The sequence below is a fragment of the Marmota flaviventris genome, chromosome 3 (genome assembly GCF_047511675.1).
Source record: "Marmota flaviventris isolate mMarFla1 chromosome 3, mMarFla1.hap1, whole genome shotgun sequence".
NCBI classification, from domain to species: Eukaryota; Metazoa; Chordata; class Mammalia; order Rodentia; family Sciuridae; genus Marmota; species Marmota flaviventris.
In genome coordinates this window covers 75,572,577-75,585,803 of record NC_092500.1, presented here as the reverse complement: position 1 = coordinate 75,585,803, position 13,227 = coordinate 75,572,577, and the positions used below count along the sequence as shown (strand labels likewise).

Here is a 13,227-nt window from a genome sequence, read left to right as displayed (position 1 = left end):
ATTACAGTACAAGTGGAGAGAAAACCATAAGCTTAAAGGTGAAACAGGAGATGCCTGTGTACACTTTAAGCTGCCCGTCACAGGCAGTACTGCTGCGCAGTCGGACCTCCAACGTCTCATTTTCACCATATTCCACATGATGCGCTTTCTACAGTGCACACACAGTGAACAGATTCCCCTGAAGTTGTGTGACACAGCTTCCCTGATTACAGATGTCCTGTACAGAAGAGTTGTGACACAGCTTCCCTGATCATGGATGTCCTGTACTTAAGACCTTGGCTGGGAAAGACATGTTCTAACCATTCTTGTTTTCCTTGTTGTCACTCCTTGACACATGCCAGAGGTGTGCTTTTGAAGAGGTCATTAACGTTTAAAGGGATGTCTGTTTGGGGACTGGCTATGTTGCCCAGCTTGGTTTCAAACTCCTGAACTCAAGTGAGTAGAAGGTCTTCAGAGTAGCTGGAACTACAGATGTTGGTCACCATGCCTGGCTAAAAGTCTGTTATTTTTAAAATAATGTTCAGGGAAAAAAACATCTGAAAAATTGTAGTGGGAAAACAGGGTATCCACATACAAAAGAATAAGGCTGGACCCTTAACTTACCACATATGAAAATTAACTCAAATGGATTCAAGACTTGAAACTATAAAAACTCTAAGAAAGGGGAAACACTTTAAGACACTGGATTTGGCATGACATCTTAGATATAATACCAAAAGCACAGGGATCATACACAAAAACAGAAAAATGAAAGTAACATCAACAGAGTGAAATGGCAACCTATGAAATGGGGAAAAGTATATGTAGATCACATCTGATAAAGGATTAATAATTAGATATGACAATCTACCACCTAACAAAAATAACCCCATTTAAAAAGTAGGTAAAGGACTTGAATGGACAATTTTCCAAATAAGAGAAAGACATGGCCAATATATGAAAAGATGCTCACCATTACTTATCACAAGAGAAGAATAAATCAAAACCACAGTGAAGAATCACTTCACATCCATCAGGATGGCCACTGACACGAGAAAGGAAAATCACAAGTGCTGACAAGGGTTCAAACAACCTGGAACCCTCGTGAAGCTAGCAGGAATGTACAATGGTGCAGCCACCCAGGGAAACAGTGGCGAGTTTGCTCAAGAAAGTAAGAATAGAACGACCATATGTTTCAGCAATCCTATTTTTGTATACGGACTTAAAATAATTCAAAGCAGGATCTCAAAGAAATGGTTGCACTCCCATGTTCAATGCATTATCCACAAAAACCAAGACAGAAGTAACCCCAATGTCAACAGATGAAATGATAAAAATAATACTGCATACATGCACATTCACAGAGAGACGGGGCTGGGGTTGGGGGAGCCAGGGGAACATTATGAAGCCTTAAAAAAAGAAACTCTGGCCAGGCACAGTGATACATGCCTGTAATCCCAGCTACTTGGGAGGTTGAGATAGGAGGATCACAAGTTTGAGACTAGCCTCAGCAACTTAGTGAGATCCTGCTTCAAAATTTAAAAATAAAGTACTAGGGATGTAGCTGAGTGGTAAAGTGTCCCTGGGTTCAATCCCCAGTACAAAAAAAAAAAAAAAAGAAAGAAATTCTGCCACATTCCACAATATGGATTGACTCGAAGGACGATATGAAATAAGTTGGTCACAGAAGGACAAATACTACATGATTCCACTTATCTGCAATATCTAAAGTTTTCAAATCCTACAAAGTACAAAGGTGGTTACCAAGAGCTGAGGAAAAGGGCAGGAGAAATGGGTGTTTACTACACAGAGAGTTCCAGTTTGCGAGATGAAAATGTTGTAAAGATCCCTTGTACAACAAGGTGAATGAACACTGGTGGACTCAACACTTGAGAAAGGTTAGGACCGTAAGTGCAATGTTATGCGTTCACCACAATAAGAAAATAAGTCTACACTAAAACGAACTCAAGTCATGCTCATATAACTTATCATGGCTAAGGCAACTATGCTGATTTCAGGGAGGAGCATGGCTGAGCAGCTCAGCACAGGCAGACTGAAGTCAGACCTCTTGGGTGACAACACTGGCTCCACCCAGTAGTCATAAAACACAAGAATGTAACTTCCTCCCTTTCTGCCTAAATATCCTCATGTTAAATAACTGCATTATTCCACTGGGTTATTACAAAGCCTATGGGAATCGGTGCAGGCAACCTGTTTAGACATATAATCATTCAACATATCTTAGGTATAATCATTTCCAGGGTGTTGCGGGCTAACAGTTTGCCAACGCACATTCAGCTATGAAGACTGCCTTGACTCAGGACAGAGATGCTGCAATCTGACTGGTGACCCACTGACACTGGTTAGCCTTGCTGTGAAATGAACCTCCTGACAACCTCCATTCCAAACAGTGGTACTAATATTTAGTAAAAGACCTCACATAAAGTACCTTTAAAACTTGGGGGGTTTTTTTCCCCTCTGTACATGCAAGGAAATTAAATCTTTTTAAAATATATTTTTTAGTTGTCAGTGGACCTTTATTTTTATTTATTTACTTATTTATATGTGGTGCTGAGAATCGACCCCAGAGCCTCACAATGCTAGGCAAGCGCTCCATCACTGAGCTCAAAATTACAACCCCAGCTCAAAATCCAATCTTAAATGTGAAACAAGTTTGAGGACTTGAGTACAGATTTTCCTCTAGACAATGGAAATTTTGTTACTATAAACAATAGTTACTATTAGAAATGCTGCTACTATTTATTAACTGATGGTTATAGGAAAAAGAGAAATGAAAAAAGGCTGTATAAAGGAACCAAGTTCAAAAAAAAATTAGGTTCATGTGCTTTGGAGTAAAGATGGCACATACTGCTTGCCATTTGAGTTTCCTAAAAGGGTTGTTGATCATTAGAGGTGTTCATACCACTGACCTGAGTGTGAAGTTAATCAACTTTGACTGTGTTCATTGAGCTTATCATACCAAAGAGGGGAACATGGATCAATGAAAAGGAACAACACAGTCTAGTGAAGTCATGTGAATAATTTCATGTAACTCATGCTAGCAGACTTATGACATCTCACTGACATCTCACTTGGGGAGGATGTTGCAATACCAGTAGGTAAACATAACTAGTCACAGTCCACACTGTGACCCTGCAACACTCAATCCCTGTGCCACCAGCTGGAAAGGAGGAGGGAGAGAAACTGTTAACGTGTATAAACAAGGAAACAGAAGTGAAAGGAAGCTTTATTTTACTTATCAGTTTCATACCAGTAGGGAACATAAATCCAACATACAAGCACTGCTTTAAAATAAATAAATAAATAACCAAGGGCTGGGGAAGCAGCTCAGTGGCAGAGGGATTGCCTACCATGTGTGAGGTTCAATCCCCAGCACTGCACCCTAAAAAAAAAATTAGGGGGGCTGGGGATGTGGCTCAAGCGGGGGAGCGCGCTCGCCTGGCATGGGTGCAGCCCGGGTTCGATCCTCAGCACCACATACAAAGATGTTGTGTCTGCCGAAAACTAAAAAAATAAATAAATATTAAAATTCTCTCTCTCTCTCTCAAAAAAAAAAAAAAAAATAGGGGAAATAGAAAAAACTAATTTGATCGACCCTTCTCCCTCAAACAACAACAACAAAAAATCTAATAACATTTGCTGACTATTTGCTGCTTCTAGCTAACTTTCCCTACCTTAAAGAAATCTTTATTTGCATTAACCTCAATATTTTATAATGCTTTGATCAAACAAGATCTTACATTTGACTTACATTAAGGAAGAATTTCAAGGATTATTTGGGGGAAAATGTGGTATATCTCAAAATATTATTCAATAGGCCATAAGATGCCAACAGAGGGAGTCCTGAAACTAGGGCTGACAGAAGCTGATGTCAACCCAAGATAAATCCCACAAATCTGCTGTATAAATTCATGTCAACTCACAGTGAAAGTTTGAATGTTGGCAAGTATCAGTATTTGGAGACCTTGATATTCCTACACAGGCACCAAATCACCACTTTGTAAGGGTCAGTAAATTCCAACATCAGGGAAAAAGGCTCATTCGTATGCTTTCTGCCTAACTATATGTATGCCAACAGTGATAATGGTACTATGTTCTAACAATGTGCCTTTCCAGACAATTTGTGTGTGTTATGTATGAGATACAAGTTCACAGAAAATAATCAAGCAAACCTGAGCAAGCTCACATTCCTTCATTCTTGCTATAACCACACTTAAAAACACTGATCACAGATGAAAGTCTGCTAAACAAACACCTACAGCATGGAACTATGTGTAAAGGGCATAATTAATAAGATTACCCTATTAGAATACAGTGATTTCTGGGGTCATAAGTGTACCCTATTTAAAATCTAAGTCTTCAAATTTTAAAAGTTCAGGTTGCAACGGTAACTGTAAAAACAACGAAGAAAGTCTGGTCTCAGGACCAAAACAGGAAAAATGAAAAAGCTAAAACAATGCCCTATTCACAAACAGGCACTTGGTAAACTTATTTTATTGCACTTAGTCAAGGATACAGATCCCAAAGCTAAAACACAAATACCTCTCATCCCTGATGCTTCTTTTACTGTATGACTCATTTAACACAGATTCACAACCATACCCGCTGCATCCTTCATTTCCAAAGATTTCCACTAAGGGACCATAACTCTTCCTAAGTCACATGACCTCATACTATGCCTCACCTACCCTGTGGTAACCAACACATCAAAGAATTTCTAAAACTGAAATAATTCCAAGGAGCAAGAATGTTTAGAGGAGAAAGCCAGAGAGCTCAAAGGCAGAATAAAAAAGCAAAAAAAAAAAAAAAAATCAGATTCAAGGGATGTTTCATCTAATTACATCATTTACAGCTGAGAACCTCCAATGGCTGTCCCTCCTTAGGCACAGCCTCTAAGCCCTGTCCAGCCTAAAACCCCCAGAACATTCCACTCTCATGATGGTCCCATCATTCTCACATATGTTTCAAACAATATTTTGATTTTCCTTGCATTCATACCTGCTGTTAACCCCACCTTAAATGCTCAGTAAGGTAACAGAAAAAGCAAAAAACTCTGAGGTCTTATTTTCTGAATCTGGACATTGTATCTTTGTGTTTAAGTGCTCTAAAATGTTTCCACATCCAGCAAAAGGAGACCTGGTTTCACATAGGAAGGTTAAATGAGATAATATATGTATGCAAAGTATTCCACTGTGCCTATAATTAAAAAAAAAAAAAGCATTAAACAAGCATTTTTCTGGCTCCCTCTATATCATCTGAACTCATTATTCTTCAATCTCTAATCTAAATACTCTCCTTTCTATAAAACCTTACTTAACCCTGTGTTCTATTTACTGCCATTCCCCTCAAAAAAAAAAAAAAAAAAAAAAAAATCATCCACTCTTCTGTTTCCTCTGGCACTTTAAAGAAATTTCTATTGAATTTTAATTGCTTGTTCATGGGTCTTTCTTCTCCATTAGGGAATGGTCACCTCCACGATGGAATTTTTTTCTAATTATTGCCACCCCTAATCAGATAGAACAGCAATGGAAGCTTTAATTAGCATTTGTTAAATAGATAATGAATCATTCATTAAACTATTACAACTAAAGCCTCTAGGTGACCTTTTAAATATTGTGATAATGTACTACTTTTGCCTTATGAAAAGACCAATTCTAACAAAGTGGTAAGTGGTACCCTACCAGAAGTGGAAATTTGTTAACATTTCTGCTCACTATCCATCCACTTACTCAACAAATGTCTCCAGTGTATCAGGAATATGGGGAAGAAAAGCAGCAAAACTCCCTGTCCCCATGGGCCTTATATTTACCACGATATACTTAGGGAAGAAGTTATCATGGCAAACTTATCTGCAAAAGGTACCAAAACCACAAATTATTACTTGACATTTACCAAGTATCAAAGAGCAAAAACAATCATAAACCCCTGATTACAGATAAAATTTTTAGTTAAAAAAAAACATGAATTTAATCCAGACTTAGTGTATTAAACAACCAAAACTTATTTAATGTCCCTCAAAAATGCTCATATTGAGGACCCATTTCCTTGTAGTTAAAAATAATTCTTCTGAGTTCTTATGAGTTTTAAGAATTTCTTATGTACAACCACATGCTTAACAGAGATCCTAATCTGAAGTATTTTATCTAATGTTTTTAATGGGGCCTACTTTAAAGCCTGTTTGTGACCTTATATTATTTTTCGTTTTCTAAATGAAGAGGATTTTAACAAAATTTGGCACCAAGGATTCTACCCTGAGTGGTGTTTTCCAGAAGAACTACAATGGGCCCTACTAGGACTGAATCAGGACCATGTCCCAAGCTGGCCTTGCCTGTTCAGCCTAGGAGCCCAGAGACCACAGAACGAGGGTGTAAGTGACCTCCACAGTTCTTGCACATCCGTATTCCCAACCCTTTAACTGCTTCATCCTTTTTTGTCACTTTCTCCTTGGTCCCTAAGCACCTGTGCTTTCCTTTCAGTATTCATCCCCTTGCTTTGAAGGTCCTTTCCTCACTTCTGCTGTTAAAATACTCCGAGGTGTCAACCTTCCACCTCCGGGGTAAGGGCTTCTGGTGTCAGCCTGTGAGGACACCCCTGATCTCTGAGTTCATCAGCCATCAGATAACCTCTCTGAAGCAGCTCAGCAAGTTCTTCCTTGCTTTAGTCCCACCCTGCTGCACTTCCAGGGGACTCTGCTCTCCTATTATGTGCACAACATCTGCAAGGGGACCTGATACACTAGAGCAGCTCAATTTTCTTCGTCAGAAAAGAGCAAAGATAATGCTCAAATTTTTATCCAATACTGGAAAGTTTCACTGAGAGATCTCTGCAAAATATCAATTTCAAAATCACAAATAAGATCCAAGTTTACTGACCAAATCTTGCTACCTACAATGTTCTATGACAGAAAAGAAAAAAAAAAAAAAATCCAGATGTCCCAAGGAGACAATGCTGGGAAAGAATTCTGGTCATCAGACCCTTAAGGCAGGTTAACTGTTGAAGGATTCTGCTGAAGGCTCAGGTAGTTTCCACACAAAGATTTAATCTCAGCCGGAATGAATTTGTTTTGGCCATTTGGAACTTTATAGGACAAATTCACATTTTACTAACAGCCGTGCCCTGCATCACTAGTTAATCCTACAAATGAACAACAAAAAGAAAGTCCTTGATGACAGATTTCAGATACAAAGTGCACGGAGGTGGGTTTTAGGTTCATGGTTCCTGCATGCAGAGTTGAATAAATGACATTGGCTTCCCTTCGGAACCTGAGGAAAAAACGTGAAAAGCACTGACATCAAACAAGAGGTGAAGGAACAGATAAGCAGCAGCCCCAGGTCTAAAGTGCTCTCACCAAGCCGGAGCCACAGGGGAGAAAGACTTCAACAGCACCCTAAGGGAAACAAAACACCAAATCATGAAGTGAAACATTAAAAAAGCATCAGTGGTGTCTTAGAAAAATTACTGGTGAGATTTAAGTCACAACCCTCCTCCCTTTCCCTCAAAAGAGCTTTCTAATAATACTGAGCACATTCCAAATAGCTTCCTTCTGCCAAGAACTTGCCAATTGTACCTCCCCTGCTCAGCAAGCAGGGTGAAAAAAAATCAATGCCTAGGGAACCTTAATCCCTTCATTTTTAAAGTAAATTGCAAACATCCATCTTGCTGGGCATTTATCCACAGGAGTAGCTCCTAAATGAATTTAGGAAGTGAACACGATCTTTAATAGATAATTTGGTTCCCAACTGGAAAGCAGGAGATGCAAAACAAAGAGGAGAATGGGTGAATATATATATATATATATATATATATATATATATATATATATATATATATATCCAAAGGAAAAAGTCAGAGGAGTAGGGAATTCATTTCGGAAAAGGGTGAAAACTGAAAATACAAAAAAACAGGAAAAGCAATTATTCCATCTAAAGATAAATGACTAAAGAAGGAAAGAGAAGAGTAGCAAAGAATAGCTTCATAGTTCAGAATTCATTCTTAAAAGTACCCTATTCTGACTTTACGACTGGCTAGGTTCCGGGTCCGGAACTCGGGGGGGGGGAAAAAAAAAGCATCAGGTTAGGCTGGATCAAGGAACAAGCTGGCTATGGGGGTTGGTGGAAGCGCTTAGAGAGACAACAACTGAGCAGAATGATCCGTGGGCGATCTAAGATTCCACGTGGGTTCGGGGAGACTGCAGCGAATCCCTCACACCCACCCAAGGGGGAGCTTTGGAGACCCTACTAGCCTATGGGGTGTGAGGGCAAGAGAACTAGAGGATCAAGGACCAGCAAGACCTGACAGAGACCCCCGTGGGGCGCAAGTAACGAAGACACCCGGGTCAACGACTGTGCTGCCGGGGTCCTGGAGCGCCCTTCGCAGTGCCCGAACTCACCGATGCCCAGTCCCACGACCAGGCGGCCGGCGAGCAGCGTCTCCTTGTTGTTCGCGGCGGCCAGCACTGCGGAGCCGGCGGTGAAGAGGGCACTGGCCAGGAGGATGGCGGCGCGGCGGCCGAAGACGCCGTTGAGGGCCCCGCCGGCCAGCGCCGAGACGGCGGCCGCCCCCACCGTGCTGGACACGAGCAGCTCCTGCCAGAGCGCGTCCAGGCTGAGCTGCCGCTTGAGCAGCAGCATGGCCCCGGACACCACCCCGGTGTCATAGCCGAACAGGAAGCCGCCCAGCGCCGAGAAGACGGCCACCACGTACACGAAGGCGGGGGTCTCGTCCTGCTGGAACTGCCGCCGCGCCGCGCGCTCCAGGTCCCCGACGCCGCCGCCCGCGCCCGCGCTCTGCAGGCTGGCGCTCGACTCCGCGGCCGCCAGCAGGCTGCGCTCCCCGGCGCCGCTCGCCGCGTCCGGCTCCGGCTGCTTCCTGCGCCGCTCGCCCATCAGGCTGCTCAGGCTCCGCAGCGTGTACTCCACATTCTCGCTCGCCTTGCGGGACATAGGGCAGGGGCCCGGGGCTGCCCGGGGGATGAGGAGGCTCCGGGTCGGCGGTCTCGGAGGGCTGGACAGCCCGACCCGGCGGGAGCAACCGCCGCCGCCTTCCCGCTTGGGGCTCCCGCTCCGGCTGCCACCGCAGCGCCCGCCGTCACCGCCGCGACCGGGAGAAAGTTGCTGCCCACTGCGCTCGGGCGCTGCGGAGTTGGAGCCTGGCGGGTCTCACTCCAGACGCACGCCCCGCGCCTGCCTGCCGAGCTGGCGCTGCGGAGCGGACAGGAGGCGGGGCCGGGTGGTCACGTGCAGCCCGGCCGGCGGGGCGGGGCGCCCTCCCTAGGCGGGGCCAGGCACCACCCTCCCGGACCCTAAACCCCACCCTCCTGGTGGGTTGCGACTGCCAAAGCCATACTTACTCATTTAGGGCGCAGGCACCTGGACATAATTAACCCAGGCTTCGCGGCTGCAGCTGGGAAGCAGGCCCGGGGGCGGGGGGGGATGCCGCTAAGAGGCTGCCAGACCCGGGAAGCTACCCACAAGGATTGCACGGTTTGGAGGGTAGGAGGACAGTCAGTATACCAGCCTGTCCAGCCTCCTAACGTTCTGGGGATAGCCGGGGTTGAAAAGGGACTGGAAAAAAATATCCTGGTATGGTACACAGCAAATAGCCGTCCTTTTATAGTATTGTGACATTACTCAGTGTGTTCCTTCCCTGACATTAAATGAGCTTATTCTCGAGAAATTCATGACCCGTGTTCTCCCATTTCTATACTTTCTTGTCTCATTGCCAGTTCCTCTTGGAGTTATTCTTGCTTTAAAAGCATAGTACATCGGACTCTATGAGATCAGAGATAACATATCTCCCCAAAGGAATTTCAAACCTCCTCTTCTGGATCCCTGGTGTATAGAAGAAAATTCACATGTATGCATTCCACTCTTATATAACCAGGTTATTCCTACTGGTAGAAATAAAACCCTAGAATCTGCTTTGTGATTTGATTGGCGATCTCCCCTTGACTTCTCCGACAAGCCAAAAAAGAAGGATATCTTCCCTCCCGAAAAACCCTCACGATTACCCTCCATTTGAAGGAGCTATTTTAACAGTACCATTTGCTTGAAACAAAGCAGTTCGACCTCACTTGAGGCCAATTGTTTTAACTGTTGAGTTAATTACCAGATGTTGATTTGGGTTTTCTTTTCCTTTTCTCCTTTGATTCAAATACTCTAAAGAGAAAACTCGTCCCTCTGATGTACTTTCATTCCGACTGGACTGAGGGAACCAAGTGAAATACCATGGTATTCTATTCCAATTCCAGTGTTCTTTTATTACTCCTATTTGAACAAAGGTTTCTTAGCATGGGGCCTATTTTTCATACAGTCTTCCTTGTAGAGAAAAGGATTTTTGTCATCCCGTTTGCAATAAAAAGTTATATTGGCATTTCTCAAAATTGCTTTCATTTGGATTATCTGTCATGATTATCTCCATAATATGGTGCTTTTTGGAAACTAGGAAAAATGAATTAATGAGCTCAGAGGGCTTAACTCTTTAAACTTATTGTAAGACTTTAAAGCAAAGCTCTGCCATCATTCCCAGGGATCAGTTAAACAGAGACAGCCCTCAACTCTGTAGCAATGAACTCTGTAATATTCAGACTTCAGAAAAGATTCAGATGAGAGCGCGCCTTTTTCCTTGCCTGCTGTAGTAAAACTGCACCCCCTGGTGGTAAGCCGGTTGGCATGGCTCCTGAAGACAAGGTGTCCGGTGTCCCACATGAGCAGCAGCTGACTGTAAGTTTCTTCTTTTTGAGATGAAACAATCTTTTTTTAAACTCAGTTGTAAGAAACACCTTGGCTCTTGACCATCCCTTACAATAAATTCAGTTTTGGGGTCACAGAACACTACACTACCACTGAAAGTTGGGTAGTTTTGTATCAGACCATTGTATACCTGTGGTCACAATATATCTGAGAAATGTGATGTCAAAACAGGCATCAGAGTCCAGCACTCTTCTTGGCCCTTAGGGGGAGCCAAGTTCAGTTTAGCACCAGAGAATGAGTCTAAAATGGAGTTTCCTGAAGCCTGTACAAGTTGCAGACTATGGTGAAATGAAAGGCCATAGGCTGAGAACCAAAAGGCACAAAGTATGGCTACTACTGTCTGTTTCATGGTAGAACATTCAGTTGACCACTTGATTAGTTTGTGCCTCATTTGTTCTCATTTGCAGAGCAGATAATGGGGATGTAACAACTATTCATTTAGTACAGTAAGTGTGAAAAGGTATTTTTGAAATATCATTAATTGCAACTTAAGAGTAAACTGTAAGCATCATTGTTTGTAAGATGAATTCTAAATCCCCAGTTTTAAGGACATTTGTTTTATAAACTTCAGAACGCACCATAGTAAAAGGAAAGAAGAAAGACAAGTTTTACTTCTAATGCTACACATTCTGAATATAGGGCAAAGACATTGGCAATTAATACAACATACATATTTGTTGTTGGGCTGGGGATGTAGTTCAGTGCTAGAGTGATTGCCTAGCATGTACAAGGTCCTGGGTTTGATCCCTAGAACTACACACAAAAAAATTGTTGGTTTTGTCATTGGGAAAGAATGGAGGAACTGGTAGCAGAATGTTTTCTTTATGCTTACTGGATGTTTATTTTTGATTCCATGAATAATGCATCCTAGGGCTGGAGATGTAACTCAGTGGTAGAGCACTCGCCTGTTGTGAGCAAGACCTGGGTTTCATCCCCAGTGCTGACAAAAAGAGAGAGGAAGCTAAGGTTGTAGCTCAGTGGTAAAGCGCTTGCCCTATATGCGTGAGGCCCTGAGTTTGATCCTCAGCAACGCATACAAATAAATAAATAGAAATAAAGATATTGTGTCCATCTACAATTAAAGTAAGTAAGTGTGAAAAGGTATTTTTTGAAATATCATTAATTGCAACTTAAGAGTATATTTAAAAAGAAAGAGAAATGTCTTCTTGTCATAAAGCAGTCTAATAATAAAGATAACATAAAAGATCCTTCTGAATTCCCTTTCCTACTTCAACTTTGAAATACATCTTTCTAAAACTCTCTCTGCATTTACCAGCATATGTATATATGTAGACAGTAAAACAGGTTATAAGAGGTGCAAAACACAAATCAAACTGGCTTAAGGCAAAATAGCTGGGGAGAGGGAGGATTTATTGGCTTTTGTTTCTGAAAAGTCTACATTAAGCTGGCTTCAAGTGCGGGTGGATACAGGACTTAAGGATATCAACAAGCCATCATCCGTCATTCCACTCTGCATCTCTCTGCTTAGCTACATTCTCAAATTTCATGTGGTGCCCAAGTAGCTATAGCAAGCTCCAAGCTCTATATCCTTTTGCACTTACGTCTGAGAGGATGGGAAAAGAGCTTCTTTCTCTGAAGCCCTCACAAAATTCTTCTTGTATCTAATTGAATCTTGCAATTACATGCCCATTCCTGACCTAATTACTGTGACTGGGAGATTACAGTTTGATAAGGATAGGGTTAGAGCCAATCAAAGCCCACATCTTGAGCTTGAGCAGAGGTAAATCATATAGCCAAGATTGTAGATGGTTTTCCCATCAGAAATTTGGTGTACAGTTTTGCCAGTGATGGGCAAATTAATGCTGTCAGTAAAACAGATTTAAGTTGCCACAGGTACCTGGTAAAGAAATATGGCATGAAATCCAAGCAAAGCATTTCAAGGAGGGACTGGCTAAGAGATCAATGTATTGCCCATAGATAGAAAAGACTCAATGCATAAGAAATCATTGAATTTGACCACTAGAAATTCAATGAGTGGTAACTACTGAGACTAGAACAATGTTTTGATGACATCATCTTCAGGAAACCTAGTAATGTCAGAATTCAACTATTGTTCATTTATACTTTCTGTACTTAAACTAGGCATTCGTAGTAATAGAATAAATATCAACAGGTGTAAAAGTAAAGCAGGGCTCTCATGATGTGTAAAAGTGCTTAGGTATTTAGTACTTCCCCCTAAGACTTGCCTTCTCTTATGATTTGGATATGTGGTGTCCCCCCAAAACTCCTGTATTAATGCAGGAATATATTGAGGTAAAATTATGCAATTATGAGAGCTATAACCTAATCAGTCATCCTAATTTGAATGGACTTACTGGGTGGTAATTTGGCAGCAGGTGGGCACTACTGGAGGCTGCCCTGAGGGGGCATAGATTCCCTGTGGCCCTTTCCCTCTTCCTCTCTCTGCTTTCCAGGCTGCCTTAGCAGACTAGTAGTGCTCCTCTGCCACACCCTT

The 13,227-nt window shown here is 42.3% G+C and overlaps 1 protein-coding gene across 1 annotated transcript in view; it reads right to left on the bottom strand.

Moving 5' to 3' along the window:
- The window catches only part of Slc2a13 (solute carrier family 2 member 13), a 336,133-nt gene extending 326,939 nt beyond the window's left edge, over window positions 1–9,194 (bottom strand). Inside the window, exon 1 of the mRNA XM_027934245.2 lies at window positions 8,390–9,194. Within this exon, the coding sequence (XP_027790046.2) occupies window positions 8,390–8,942 (553 nt within the window). The 5' untranslated portion in view covers window positions 8,943–9,194. The remainder of the gene's footprint in view (window positions 1–8,389) is intronic.
- Between the last annotated feature and the right edge of the window lie 4,033 nt (window positions 9,195–13,227).